Source organism: Ictidomys tridecemlineatus, chromosome 3 (genome assembly GCF_052094955.1).
Source record: "Ictidomys tridecemlineatus isolate mIctTri1 chromosome 3, mIctTri1.hap1, whole genome shotgun sequence".
Taxonomy (NCBI): domain Eukaryota; kingdom Metazoa; phylum Chordata; class Mammalia; order Rodentia; family Sciuridae; genus Ictidomys; species Ictidomys tridecemlineatus.
This window is the reverse complement of record NC_135479.1, coordinates 106683413-106699444: the sequence shown is the minus strand read 5'-3', so window position 1 is coordinate 106699444 and position 16032 is coordinate 106683413. Positions and strand designations below refer to the sequence as shown.

General features: G+C 36.7%; 1 protein-coding gene across 9 annotated transcripts in view; it reads left to right on the top strand.

Annotated features, from left to right (window-relative positions):
* Positions 1-13656, top strand: part of B3galnt1 (beta-1,3-N-acetylgalactosaminyltransferase 1 (Globoside blood group)) — a 29800-nt gene extending 16144 nt beyond the window's left edge. For 5 of the 9 annotated variants that reach the window (XM_005338295.5, XM_021735236.3, XM_021735237.3 and 2 more), the window contains 3 exons: positions 6115-6181; positions 8745-8862; positions 11565-13656. In XM_005338295.5, the coding sequence (XP_005338352.1) occupies positions 11599-12594 (996 nt within the window). In that variant the 5' untranslated portion in view covers positions 6115-6181; positions 8745-8862; positions 11565-11598 and the 3' untranslated portion in view covers positions 12595-13656. The remainder of the gene's footprint in view (positions 1-6114; positions 6182-8744; positions 8863-11564) is intronic. The other 4 variants (XM_040270024.2, XM_040270025.2, XM_021735238.3 and 1 more) reach the window with 2 other exon arrangements.
* The last annotated feature ends 2376 nt before the right edge of the window (positions 13657-16032 follow it).

Sequence of the window (16032 nt, the reverse complement as noted above, 5' to 3'; positions counted from 1 at the left end):
TTAACTATTTATGGTGTCTTACTCTATAATAGTAGTGAGGTAGTTTAACGTGGTACTGCGTATTTTCCCTCTGTTTTATAAGGTAGGCTTTTTGTAACTTATCTATGAAGGTTCTCCTTACAGAGGTCACAAATATATTCTGGTATACTTTGTAGTAATAGTTTAATTCTTCACGTTTAGCCTTATACAGAGTACTGAGTCCAATCCCAGTGGTTTGTGATGTCATTTGTCAAATCCCCATGTATGTGTGGATCTGCTTCTGGTCTTGCTATTTGATCATTTAACCTATATTTAATCTTGGTTTTATTTACTGTAGCTCTAATATGATTTTATAATCCCCATCCAACTCTGGCCTCATTCTTTGTTTTCAAAATTGTCTTGATTATTCTTGGATAATTATAGTCCTAGAATTTTAGGCTCTTTTTATCAATTTTTTTTAAATCCTATGATTTTATTGATTAATTGGGGAAGTAGGTTTTTTAGTTTGGAGTTTTCTTATCCCCAAATATTTTATCTCTCTTCATTTATTCCTTATTTTCTTTTTCTTTTTTTTTTTTTCATTCTGTAGAAAAATTCCTTAGTTTTTAGTTTTCTACCTCAGGTCTTGCACGTTTTTGTTAACTTAATCTGACATTTTAGTTTTTGTTGCCTTTGTATTTTTTCTGTTAAATTTTATTTTTTCATGTTTATTATTTATATATTGAGATCTCATAGCTGACCTATTTGTAAACCTACTCATCTTTATATATTATCTCTTCCTCCCTTGAGATTTTGTGTAAATGATTAAGTTATATGAAAGTAATGAGGTTTTCCTCCTTTTAAACAGTTTTTTTGTTGTCTCATTTTCTTGTTATAAGGGATAATGAGGGTCTCTGAGTAACACTGAAGGGTGGGGGCATCCTTGTCTTTTTCCTAGCCACAATGGAGATGTCTCTGAAGTCTGATTGTTGTGATTACTGCGGTTTCTTTAACAGATAAGGAACTTCCTTTTTAATCCTAATGTTTGCTTGTTATGTGATAATCATCTTTATTGTTTTTATTTCATTATTTTCTACTTTATTATTCATCCTATTTTCTTTGAAAGAACATCGTAATTATTAACTTCTTGAGCTAAATATTTAGCTCACTTATTTTCAATTTGTCTTTTTCTGGTAATTAAAGAATCCAGACTTAGAAGTCTGCCTACTGTATGATTGATTGTATACTGGATACTATGTGATTCCATCGATGTGACATTGTAGCGGTAGAAAAGCAAAACAAAACAGATGAGTGGTTGCCTGGGGATGGGAGGAAGACTTTTTTACAAGGCAACACAAAGTAGAATTTTGAGATGAAACTTTTTCTGTCTTGTTGTGCTGGTGGTTATGTGACTAAAAACTTACAAAACAGCATGATAAAAAGGGTATACTTAAAAAAAGGGTATTCCTAAAAAAAGGTGGGGGTAAATTTTACTGTATGTAAAATTATATACCAATAAATATGTGAAATGAATATAAAAATAAAAGGTAATTCTATTTTTTTAAGAACTGCTTATCTTTAGAAGGTCATTAAATTTCTATAAGGACTGATTAAGTTATGCTGGTGTATTTATACGTAGCACAAATAGTTTCAGAGTCAAAATAATATAAAAAGGTGTTACATTAAAGGGTCTTGCCCTGGTCCCTTTCCTAATCCACCCATTCCTCCCTCCCCACCTTGTGTGTCTTTCTATCATTTTTCTCATGCACACATAAATATTTTTTTATTTTCTCTTCCTTTCTGACATAAAAATGAACACATTATAAACATTGTTCCATATCTCACTTCCCTTAATATATTTTAGAAATCTTCCCATGTCAGTCTTTATTCTTGTCTTTTTCTTTAAAACAGCTATACAGTTGTGAGGATGTACGAGGCATAGTTGGTGTAAGATATCTTATGAGAAATCTCTGGGGTTTTCCTAATTATTTGCTATAGCAGTATCACAGTGAGTAATCTTACATACATACATCATTTTGGACATATGCAGTTGCGTCTGAAATAAATTTCTGAGTCAAAATTACTAATGAAAGGGGTGAATGTGTTGTAATTTGAGTACGTACTTCCATGGTCCTCCATTGGAGGTTTGCATTTTGTATGCCAACAGAAATGTGAGAGGAAATTTTTGTCTTTCTTAATTCTTTTTATTATTATTACTGAATTATTTTAAAGTACACAGAGGTTCTTGACATCCTACTCCTAAATTCATCAGTGTTTGACTCTTAAAAACAATTTTAAGTTTACTATTTTTAACAGTTTCATTGATGTATAGTTGACATGACCATAAAATTATTTTAAGTGAACAGGTCAGTAATGTTTACTGAATTTAAACATGCTCAGTCATTGCCACAACACAATTTTAAAATGTCATTATCCCCTATGCCCATTTGCAATCAGCCCCAGTTCCATACCAGGCAATTATTGACCTAGTTTTTATAGATTTTTTTCTTCTTGGCCAGGCACTGTAGTGCACATCTGTAATCCCAACAGCTCAGGAGGTTAAGGCAGGAGGATTACAAGTTTAAAGTTAGCCCTAACAACTTAGTGAGACCCTGTCTCAAAATGAAAAATAAAAAGTCTGGGGATGTATGTCAATGGTAGATGCCCTTGGGATCAATCCCTAGTATCCTCTCCCCATAATTTTTTCCCTTTCTGAATATTTAAAGTGAGTCATACATTATAGGGTAAGGGTTTTTAGACACATGCATTTAAGAATTCTACAACTAATATTTGTTGTGGCATGTATTAGAACTTTGTTTCTTCTTTCAGGTGAGTAATATCCAATTGTGTGGCCATGCCACATTGTCTTTATTCAAAAATTTTTTTTATAGCCAGTTGACATTATTTCACTTATCAAAATAATTCTTCTTGCATCACCTAATGTCTAGGTTGTCTTTAATTTCTGCAGGATCCAGGCCAGGGCCATACATTGCAACTGTGTCTGTCCCTGGATCTCTTTTAATCTGGAACTATTACTTTTTTCATGGCACTACTAGCTGAAGAAACTAGCTCATTTTCTCCTAAAACCCTACCTCCTAGATTCCCTTGATTGTTTTCTCGTGGTATTTCTTTGCTTATGTATTTCTTTATGTATTTCTTTTCTTTTGTATTTCTTGTAAAACTTGATTAGATTTCAATCAAATATTTTCAACTAGGATACATGGCAAGTAATATTGTTCACATTTTATCTTATTAGGAGACAGATAATATGTATTTTTCCACCATTGATAATGTTAAGATTGATCATCGAGTTAGAGTTACAACACCTCATCCTACAATGTAAAGTTTGTATCTTTTCGGTCCTTGCATCAAAAAAATGTAATATTTGTGCTCTTCCTTTGGTACTACACAGATGTGTATTTCTTCATCAGTCCTGAATTTGATGATCAAAACACTGATTAATAATCAGCACTGAATCTGTAATTTCATGAGATATTGCAAAATGAGACAGTTTTGTTCTGTCATTTCATCTTCTATAAAAGTTTTTCCTTTTTCAACCAAACCGGTTTGCTTCCCTTAAAATACAAGTAATGATGATGATGTGATGATGATTTTTGTAGTACTAGGAATTATATCCTAGGGGTGCACTACCACTGAGCTATGTCCCCAGCTCTGTTAATTTTTTATTTTGAGATAGGGTCTCACTAAGTTGCTGTTGACCTTGAACTTGCAGTCCTCCTGCTTTAGCCCTCCTAAACAGCCAGGATTACAGGTGTGCACCCCTGTTCCCATTATATCATTCTTTTAAATTTTTTTAGTTATATATGATAATAGAACATACTATAATATAGTTATAAAATCATAGAATATAATTTATTCTAATTCAGTCTCGAGTACTTCCTTCCTGTCCCTCCTGTTCTGTTCCCTCGGTTCTACTAATCTTTCTGTTGTATACTTACAGATTTTTTTAAAATTAGTGTCTTGTGGATGTGCATGATGGTATGATTCACTGTCATAAATTCGTACACATACATAGGAAAGTTAGGTCAGATTTACCCCACTGACTTTTCCTATTCCTTCCCTCATTCCTTCCTTTCATTTTCCTTTGTCTATTCGTCTGTAGATCATTCTTTAAAACCAGGAAAAAAAAATACTTGTCTCCCCACCTCATCAATAATTTTCAAGTTAAAGATTGGTGTAATATCTGCTTCATTGAGATATACTGTATTGTCAACATTCATCTGAAGATATCTGAAATAATTTACAGTGTAATAGTCTCTTTAAATTTGTGGGCTAAACCAAAATTATGTGTGTGATTATTTTAAGTTTCTAACCAAAACTTTTTTTCTACAGTGCTAAGGATTGAATCCATGGCCTCATGCATGCTAGGCAAGTGATTTACCACTGAGCTACATCCCAGGCCCTAAACAAATTTTTAAAATGTCTTTTCATACATTTTTGTTGTTGATTTGTAATTATATTGTGATTACAGAATGTAGCCTAGATTCAGTTTTGTTTTTAGAACTATTGAGTGGTCTGTGTAATCTGATACCAGTTTTTTGATAAATGTTTTATACAGTCTTTGAAAAAAATATAGTAGTCTCTCAGTATCTGTGAGGGATTGGTTCAAGGGCTCCTGTGGACACCAAAGTCCTCTGATGCTCAAGGCCCATATATGAAATATTATAGTATTTATATGTAACTTATACATATCCTTCTGTATACTTTAAATAATTTGTAAATTGTATTACCTAATACAGCATATATAGTTGTTAGACTCTGTTTAGGGAATAATGGCAAAGAGAATAAGCCTATACATGTTTGGCACAGACATTTTTCCTAATATTTACTATCTGCAGTTGGTTGTATACATGTGGCACCCATGGGTATGGATGGCCTACTGTATTTCTTTTCTTTTTATTAAAAGAAAGATGCTAAATAATTCTATTAGATCAAGATTATTAATAATATTATTTGAAACACATTCTTAATTTTCGTTTGCTTACTATATTAGTTACTTGGGGTATTAGACCATTTTCCAAGAGACTGGACAACACTTAAAAGAAAATATGTATTTAGCTCATGGTTTTGGAAGTCCAAGAACATGATGCCTGCATCTGCTTGGCTTCTAAGGAGGGCCATATTTTGATCTATTGTGTGGCAGGAAAGTGAAGTGGAAATGGACGCGTACAGAAGGAGTAGATGTATAAGAGGGACTGAGGAGTAACTGTTCACTCTTCCCACTGTCAGGGGAGCTGTGTTAATACCTTCATGAGAGTGCAGCCCCTGACCTAATTACCTCTCCCTGCCCCCTCATCCACCCCATGCTGGGGATTGAGCCCAGGGTACTCTACCACAGAGCTATGTCCCCAGCCCATTTTATTCTTATTTTAAGGCAGGGTCTTGCTAAATTGCCCATACTGGCCTCAAACATGGTAATCCTCCTGCCTTGGCCTCCCAAGTCGCTGGGATTATTGGTGTAAACCACCATACCTAGCCTAATGAACTCTAAAATACAGCTATGTTGGTAATCAGCCCCATCCCCTTTTTTTCAAACCCTTTGGTGGTTAGATTGATAGAACCAGGGCCAGCCTGGCCTCAAATTTTATTTTCCTTTTTTTATTCCATTTATACACAAACTTTTCAGGTTTTGCTTGATATATTTTGGTGCTATTTTTATGGTTACATAGCTTCTTTTTAAAAAGTATTTATTTTTTAATTATAGGTGGGCACAATAGCTTTATTTCATTTTTATGTGGTGCTGAGGTTTGCACCCAGTGCCTCATGTGTGCTAGGCAAGCAGAGCACTCTGCCACCAAGCCACAACCCCATGGTTACATAGCTTCTTTACTGGTAAATTATCTTTTGAATAGTTCCTTCTGTTAGGAACATAATTCCCTTTGTTGCCATTCAATTAGAATATGTGATGTTAAATCATGTACAACCACAAAAATGGGAAGTTATTTTCCATTTATATTCGATACATCAAGATACATTCTGCTTTCATGTATAACTAAAAAGAACAAATAAAAATTTTAAAAAATACATATGTAATGTTAAAACTTAACTAGAGCTGCCTTCTCTTGGTTGGCATTTTCAGCTGATAATATTCTTTTCTTTTTCCTAATATTTGAACATTTTGTTATTTTGTTTTAGGTGTGTGTCTTATAAGCAATTTATTGCAGAATTTTAAGCCAGTCTGTGAAGGCCTCCTTTTTAGTAGGTGAGTTATTTACCTTAGTTAACAATATATTTAAATTTACTTCTGTCATCTTTCATGTTTTCCATTGACCACGCATTTTCTCTGGGTTTTTTTCCTTTTTCCTATCTTCCATTAAATAGATAACTTGCTTTGTTTCTTTTCTCAGTTTAGAAGGCATATGTTCCAAATTCATTCCTTCAATGGTCAATCTGAAGGTTAATATGCATTCTTTTTTTTCTCCCTATGATACTGGAGATTGAACCCATCATTCTCCACCACTGAGCTATACCCACAGCTCATTTTATTTTGAGTCAGGGTCCTGCTGAGTTCCTGAAATTAGCCTCAATCCTCCTGCCTCAGCCTCCTGAATTGCTGGGAATTATAGGTGTGCACCACCAGGCCCAGCTTAATACACGTTCTTAAGTGAATTTTTTAGCAAAATGTTAAGATTTATCAGTATCTCCTTATTCCTCCTGCATCGGCCAAGTGTGTTAGTATATTTTAGTTTTCCTCTGAAACATCTTTTTTGCAGACACAATATCATTTTTGACATTGATTTTACTTTTTTTTTAACCATGTGGAAATAAATTTGGTTTTGTTCTCTTTTTCTCTTCCTTGTTGTCTATGTTATTAGTTTTCAGTATCTTTTAATAATTTATTGTTCTTACATTCCATTCCTTCCCCAAGTTCAGTTTTTCTTCATATTAAAGGACTTATTTGGGGGCTGGAGCTATGGCTCAGTGATAGAGCACTCGCCTAGCATGTGTGAGGCACTGGGTTCGAGCCTCAGCACCACATAAAAATACAAATAAAGGTATTGTCCATCTACAACTAAAAAATAAAGATGTTTAAGAAAAAAATTATATTAATTATACATTTCAAAATAAATGAAGAGAAGAATTTGAAGGTTCCCAGCCCATAGAAATGCTAATATTTGAGGAGGTAGAAAATGCCTTTAACCCTGATCTGATCATTACATATTTTATCCATGTATTGAATTACAACACTATACACCATAAATAAAAACAAATATATCCATTAAAAAATGAAAAATTTTCAGATTATAATAAATGTTTTTAAATTTCCCTCTAGATAGTACATGAGAATGCTCACAAGAATTTCTTTTCCCCTCATGCATGCTATTTAGCTTTTTTTTTTTTTTTTAACGTGCTAGTTCGGAATTTTTTTGTGAGAATATTTCTTCTCATTGTATTTGAACATTGTGTTAGCTTTCCATCACTGACAGAATACCTGGGATAATTAACTTTTAAGAAGGAAAGGCCTGCCAGCAATGTGGCATTTGCCTGTAATTCCACACCTGGGAGGCTGATGCAAGAGAAGCGCAAGTTCAAAGCCAGCCTCAGCAACTTAGTGAGGTCGTGGTTCAAAAAAACAGTGCTAGCTCAGTGGTTAAGTATTCCTAGGTTCAATCTCTGTTACCAAAATAAGAAGGATAGTATTTTGGCTCACAGTTACAGAGGTTTCAGTCCATGGTCGGTTAACTGTTGATTTTGAGCTGGTAGTGAGGCAGCACATACATCGTGGCAGGAACAGCGACAGAGGAAGCCTGTTTACCTCAGGGCAACCAGGAAGCAAGCAGAGACAGGAAGGGCAGGGGTTGCAGAATCTCCTTCCAGGCCAGGCCCCCTGACTTTTTTCCACTAGGCCCGACCTACTAAAGTTTGGGGACCAAGCCTTTAACAGATGACCCTTTGGGACACATTCAATATACAAACTATCACAAACATCTTTTCTTACTTTAGTAACCATTTGCATTCTTCTTTTGAGAATTGCCACTTTGGCCATTTCTTTTCATGTTTATCTTTGTATTAATCTATGAGAAATCCATATTTTCTTTTGGTGTTTCCACAAGTTTATTTTTCTCCCATCTTTGACTCTTTAGTGCCTGTGGAGTATGTTTTCGATATAAGGAGTGATATATGTCAGTGCCTCCCCATTTCTCATATCCTCCTCTGGTTTTAAACTTGACCAGCAGGAAAAAAAAAAGATATAAGCAGACTCAATTGTGCCTTGATGCTTGTCGGTTTATTAATGTGTCTTGAGTTTTTTGAGTTTTCACGAATGGAGAGATACTGAAGGGGCAGGAGTGGGCTGTAAAGGGGTAATTGGCATATGCACATCAGCGCTGCCTTCTGTGAATTTGATTATGGAACAGAGAAAGAGTAGACACAAATAGAGTGTCTCACTGTAGTTGCCTGTTGTACTTCTTTTAGTGACCTCGGTTCTTTATCAAAGAAGTGAGACAGTGCGACAGAAGATACCAGGGGATGAGAGAATGTAGATACAGGTGTTTGCTTTTTGCCTCAGTACTAGGGGTAAAACCCAGGGCCTTGTGCAATGCAGCCTACCTCTGAGCAAATCCCCAACCCCTAGATACGTATTTAAGTCTTGAGTCTGTACTGGTTTTTAATGCCATGTGTCCTTTTGGCATGATGATACCATCAACTGTGAATTCTGTGAACAAGTAGTTTTCTTAAGTTTTTATTTAAACAGATATTCTTGGTTCAGAAAATGCCTAGTCTTTTCTCTGCCTCTCTTTGACTCTTAATCCCCCGATTCATAGGTGAATGCTGGCTTCTTACATATCTTATAGAAATTTCAAGCATTATTTTTGACAACTGCCTTCTGCTGAATGTTCACTGGGTGAAACTGAAGGTCCTCAGAAGAAATAAATCAAGAAGGTAAGAAATAGAAATAGACTTGTGGCCTTTCAATGTACTGTTGTTCAAGTAATATAGATTTTTCAAGATTATTTCTTTAGAATCCCTTTTGACAATAAAAATCAGTTTAGAGAACACAGGTAGGATGGCGTAGGTACCAACCGGGGAACAGAAGCTGAGCGCGGGTCTTTGTTGATGGACACCTAACACAGCCCAGAGGCCTTGCATGTATTATCATTTGTTTGCACTGTCCTGATGGCTCCAGCAGGGGGACAGGAAACCCAAGGCTCTGAAAGGATCATAACAAACCTCACTGCCCTGGTTGGTAAAGGACAGAGCTCGAGGGTGGACTCTGGTCTTTCTGCCTTCAGAGCCCTCTGTGTTGTCGGTGACTGAAAGTCTGATCTTTCCCCACTTTGGGGTTGGGTAACTTCTCTTTTTCTGCTGGTTTATTTTCTTCATGAGCCCATACACAGTACTATCATAACCATTGTCACCTTTTTACTTTCAGAAACCATGGGTTATAGAATGTATAAAAATAACTTTTTGTAATAAGACTTGCTATTTTTAGTTCTTCCCATTATTGAAGAGTAACAGGGTCTCCATTGCCCATGTGCAACTATAAAATGGTGCACCTTAGAGCACTTTCCTCTTGTTTATATGAAATTTGTTGTAGTATGCTGATTTGTTAGACTGAGATATAAGACTGGCATTTTACAACTATTGTAATAAATGTGTAAGTTGTCAGTGGCTGAAATGTAAATGTTTTCCCTAAGGGTCATGCATTGAGTAGACATGCAGTGATTAGACAAGTGAGGAAAAGAACATGTAAACAGTGTTAATTACATCTAAAATTTTCATTTCCTGTTTCTTTCATGTACTGTTTATGGCTATAAAGGGATTAGAGGAGGATGGGAGTTGGGTGGACCTACAATAGTATTCTTATTCAAATGCAAACAGTATGTCAGTGTCCACTGCACTCTTTCTGTGGGCCTTCCTCTGCCTTGTGCTTTGACTCTTGAGAAAAATTGTTTTTTGCCAAGAAAGACAATAGAATGTAAGTGAGGAGACAAGACATGTACATACATGCGACCAAAGGGGGGACAGTTTACTGAAACATTCCATTACATTGTATGACTACAGATGTAGAAAGCAATAAAAATAGAAAAGATTATTGGGTCCAGAAGTAATCAGGGCAAGGGAGTATGGCCTCATGGAGAAGGCAAGGCGTGTTAAGATCTGGTCATACTCATGTATGAAGATGCAGAAAAGCTGTGTGTTCAGACACCCTAAGGTCATTCCAAGGTAGAACCTTTGACATTAATGTTCATCCTCTACAGCAAATTCTGAATTCCCAGGAACCATTGCCTAGATAATTGTTGGTGAAGAGACAGCTATGAGAAGCCTCCTCAGCCTTTTCCTTCTTATGTTATCAATCTGCCCCTTTCACTGAAATTCCTTAGCATTTGATGGAAGCAGTCTGTACTGTACTCTCCTGCCATGTTGAACTGTTGCCTTGGGATTTTCTTTTCTTCCTCTCTTCCTTTGGTCTCATTAGTGTTTGGTGCATTCTGCTGACATAGACCATGTCCAGTGAACATTTAGGCACTCTTGACCTTGGGCCGTCCATAGGCGCACAAAAGCCCTGTGGAGTCTGGAGCCAGAGCGAAAGCCAGTCTGAAGGTGCTGAATCACATAGCTCTGTTTCCTTGTCTCAACTGGACTTTTGGTAAAAGCAAGTGTTCTTAGAAGTGTTCCCTTGCATGATTCTGATCTGGTGTGTGATTTCTGAATAGATTGGAATGGGAAACGTGAAAACTCAATACTAAAGACAGATTTTTTCCCCTGGATGCTTCATTGGGGGCTTTCAGTGGTTTCTAATTATGAGCAGCAGTGACACCCAGACCATTTCCCAACGTACAAAAGGCACAGGAAATTGAGATAAAACCACGGAGGGAGATTGGCGGTATAAAGATAGACTTTTAATTACACACTTGCTTCTAGACTTGAGCATTGAGTAAAAGGGAGATAGGGTGTTGTTTGGGGCAAGTGAAAGCTGTCTCATAGTCTGAATTTTAAAAAAAAAAATCAAGAGAAAGTTATACTTGTGTCACCTTCCAGGTGAAGTCTCCACCTTTATCTGATCCCCCACATCAGTGGCCACCATTAATAATTATTGCCAAAAGAACAAATTAGATGAATAAAATAATTTTTGCCATAGGGTTTTCCTTACTCCAGATTTGGTAGAATCAGATCATACAGCTGAGAAAGACCCTTGGTTTATTTGGACATGTTGCTAGTAACACATCCTTGCATTAAATCCTTTACTGCATTTTCTTTCCCATGGCAGCAAAAAAAGAAGAAACGCAATTTCATTTGTTTTTATTGTAGATTGATTTTTAAACTTACCATTACTCATCTCTTTCTGTCCTTCCAGGCATCTAAGGAAAAAAAATCATATTTCATAAAAGACAGTTATTTGTATAGGATAAGAAGTATTCATTTCAAATAATTAAAAGATATGTCTTAACCTTGGTCCTGATGTAAAAGCTAAAGTACACTTTTGATTGTTGGTATCATTTGCTTATAGTTAGATGAAGTTAAGTAGATTCATTCAAATCAGGATTTGGGGTTTTGCTGTACATCCTTTGTTCTCAAATACCAATTGAAAATGTGTTTTGAATGGTAGAGTGCTAACCCAATTTTTTTTATAAATCTTCTAGAACCTGTGCCTTACGTCCTTCCCAGCTGCTGTGGATGGCCCTGACTCTCTTAACTGCCCTTCCCAGTAGGATGTCACTGAGATCCCTCAAATGGAGCCTTCTGCTGCTGTCTCTCCTGAGTTTCCTCGTGATGTGGTACCTCAGCCTTCCCCACTATAATGTGATAGAGCGTGTGAACTGGATGTACTTCTATGAGTATGAGCCAATTTATAGACAAGACTTTCGCTTTACACTTCGAGAGCATTCAAACTGCTCTCATCAAAACCCATTTCTGGTCATCCTAGTGACCTCGCACCCCTCAGATGTGAAAGCCAGGCAGGCCATTAGGGTTACTTGGGGTGAAAAGAAGTCTTGGTGGGGATATGAGGTTCTTACATTTTTCTTACTAGGCCAGCAAGCTGAAATGGAAGACAAAATGTTAGCGTTGTCCTTAGAAGATGAGCACCTTCTTTATGGTGACATAATACGACAAGATTTTTTAGACACATATAACAACCTGACCTTGAAAACCATTATGGCTTTCAGGTGGGTAACTGAGTTTTGCCCCAATGCCAAGTACATCATGAAGACAGACACTGACGTTTTCATCAATACTGGTAATTTAGTGAAGTATCTTTTAAATTTAAACCACTCAGAGAAGTTTTTCACAGGTTATCCTCTCATTGATAATTACTCCTACAGAGGATTTTACCAGAAAAACCATATTTCATATCAGGAGTATCCTTTCAAGGTGTTCCCTCCCTACTGCAGTGGGCTGGGTTATATAATGTCCAGAGATTTGGTGCCAAGGATCTATGAAATGATGGGTCATGTGAAACCCATCAAGTTCGAAGATGTTTATGTCGGGATCTGTTTGAATTTGTTAAAAGTGGACATTCATATTCCAGAAGACACAAACCTTTTCTTTTTATATAGAATCCATTTGGATGTCTGTCAACTCAGACGTGTGATCGCAGCCCATGGCTTTTCTTCCAAGGAAATCATCACATTTTGGCAGGTTATGCTAAGGAACACCACATGCCATTATTAACTTTACACTCTACCAAAAATCTAGAGAAGGGCAGGATGCTTTGTGGAAAAGTCTTAAAGTTGGTGCTGTGGAGAACTCATGGAAAAGTCAGTGTGCTGGCTCACACTGAACTGAGATCATGGAGAACCCATTGATTGGAGGGCCACACATTACTAGTGATTTATTTTGACAAAATTCAAGTCAAGCCCCTTAAAAGTGGTATTCAGAGGAATTAAACGTCTTATAAAGGAATCAGGTTTTTGCCTGAAAGTTAATAGGGCCAAACATTGAACATGTCATTCTATAGACTAGAATTTCTTAAAAGGGTTTCCTTAATTATAAGCTCATTAGTCCGTAACAGCAAAGCAGTGTGGAGTTCTATTTATTGAACAGTTTAGTCACTTAAAGGTTTAATGTGTATCTTACATGGGTTACCAATTTTTAAAAACTATATAGTTCTGTGTAAAAAAAAAAACTTCACTGACATTATACTGAACAAAATTAATTATATCTGTTTTTGGTCATTCAGAAGGCACTTAAAGATGTTGCGGTATTTTGGAGTTACCAGTTATTATTTAATGTTACTTCAAACTTTCTGGGTGTTTAAATGTTATTATGGTGGTTTCAATACTGTATAATCGAATAGTGAATCAATTTTTATATTTGAGCTTTGTTCCAGTTACTTCATTGATCAGTGAAAGTCATAGGTCATTTATTGAGTATCAGTACTCTGTTGGACTTCATTTTACTGTGGCACTGTAAAGAATAATTAAAGCAAGAAAATCTGAGTTATTGTCTTGTTTTTGAAGCTATAGTTCTCAGTGTTCTTAGATATCACTTTATCTGTTTCATTTTTCCCCTGGAACTTAGGAATCATATAGAATGCCAGGCAGTGTATTTCCTTTTAGAAAGGACTCTGAAGGCACAAAAGAAGGGAGAGGACAGAATGTTATGAGAAGAGTGTCCTTTATCAGAATTTGGGTTAGAAAAACAAGACTGAAGATCCAAGTTGCAATGTTAATCTTACCCTGTGTGTTTTCTCATTAACAATCAACTTGTGAATAAAGAGGAAAAAAGAAACAAGTTGTTGCTGTTATTGTTTGTAATCAAAAAGGGCCTTATACGTAGTCCGAAGTCAAGTCTGATTTATGTCCCATGTGCTTTCATAGAAGCACTGATGTATCCTTTGTTGGAAATGCTACTAGTAGGTTAAAAAGGAGTATTGCCCCATATTCCTGGGATTATACAATTTTCTGTTAGAATTGATTTGAGATAAGTAATCCTTTCTTCTTAATTATAAGAGAGCAAAATATCAGATCCTTTGACAGGAAATAAAAGCTTGAAAGTATGTAGTCAGCTCTTATAATACTCAGATATTTACAGTTCACCTATATGAAAAATCTAACCTAAATTAAAGCTGCCGTAATCTGTGGTTCTCTATAACAAGGCTATTTCTTTTTTCCTGGGATCAGACCTAATACAGGTATGATAAAATCAATTAAATGAAATGCTCCATGGAATCAGTTTATGCCCTTGCTAATCCCCATCTGTATAGAAGGCACTTTAAAGACTGATGATTACATTTGATCAGTGTTGCAGATTATATTGAAGCTTGAGAATCTAACTCGGGATTTTTAGAGAGAACTTTTAAAATAAAAAATAATTTCCTTTCATTCTAAGAAAAGACCTGGGTAGGGAGGACCCAGAGTTTAAAGCATTGTTCCTTCTGAACTAAAGATTCCTAGGTGATCTCTAAAACAATTATGAAAAACAGTTGGGTCATTGTATTTTTCATTTTTTTTAAGAGAGAATTTTTAAAAATATTTATTTACTTAGTTTAGTTTTCGGCAGACACAACATCTTTGTTTTTTGGTTTTGTTTTTGTTTTTTTGTATGTGGTGCTAAGGATCGAACCCCAGCCGCACGCTTGCTAGGCAAGCACACTACCACTTGAGCTACATCCCCAGCCCTGTATTTTTCATTTTTACCTGTATGTTTCTTAACCTTTCAGGTAGTAAATATTAGCCCTGTGGTGGCTAACCAAATCAGCAGCCTTTTAAATTTTAACTTGTATAACTAAGTTTAATACTGGAATCTACCCTTACACTGGGCTTCCATCCCAGCTACCACAACCTGGTCATCCCATGGTCTTACCACATACTCTGCTTCACTTGCTGTGAGCACTAAGTCTGTGACCCCCAGCACATTAGTTAGCTTTTGTTAGATTATGCTGCAGGTGGGCTGGGGATATAGCTCAGTTGGTAGAGTGCTTGCCTCGCATTCACAAGGCCCTAGGTTCAATCCCCAGCACTCCCACCACACAGACACACACACACACACACACACACACACACACACACTCACAAGACTATGCTACAGGAACACCTAGGTTCTCGGGTGAGGACCGTCATGTTTTCTTTAAATCCACATTGCCTTTCACTGGTTGTGCATAGTTGACTGAGGTCCTGCTCCCTGTGTCTTCTCATTCCAGGACACAGGCTGAAAGGCAGCTCCTGCCTGGAACTCACCATTCTCATAGAGGGAAGGAAAAAAGCAGCTGGTGAAATACAGTGGCATATACATCCACTGGCCAAAACAAATTCAATCTTAAACCCAGTGTCAGGGATGGAGAAGTGGATTCCTCTCACAGGAAGTAACTGCTGATCATAGGGGATGAGTCTAGTGCATCATTGTAATCTGTACTACTGTGTGAAAAGGGAAAGGGACTCAGGGGCCTGTGGTTTTGTTAGGGTTTGGATCTTAAATGTCCCTGAAACACCTGTATGCTAAAGTCTTGGTCACCAGCCTGTGGAACTATTGGGAGGTGGTGGAACCTTTAGAAGGTAGGATCTTATGGAAGGAAGTTAGGTCATTGGGAGCATGCCCTTGAAGGGGATATGGGGACCCTTGGTCCCTACCCCTCCCTCTGTGTCACATCCTGGCCACCATGAGGTGAACAGTGCTTTTCTGCTGTGATATTCTGTCTTGCCACAGACTGAAAAGCATTGGAGCCAAGAGACCATGAACTGAAACTGTAGGCTAAAATAAACCTTTCCTCCTTTTAAGTTAATTATCATCTCAAGTATTTTGTCAGAGCAATGGAAAATTAACATAGATTTTGAGCTGGCTCAAGTAGAAGTTTTTCTGGCTCACTTGGAATTGATGCTTTGGGGTTTTGCCCTTCTCAGAGAGCTCTGCTTTTCACCCTCCTTAATCTTTCTTTAGTTCTACCCTAAATGGCCTTGGCATTATTGTGTTTCCATCAACTCCCCAGATGCACAGCAGGCAGAACTAAGCTATTTATATTGAAAATACTACTGAGCATGAGATGGTGATGCATCTTATTTTCTTGAGGTCTGATGGGTAATTGTTGCAGGATGGAGATAAAAGGATAGGAAGCTGAATATGGAAAATGTGGCAAGCCCGTCCTGCCATTTTGGGGGCTCATGTATCCTCTAA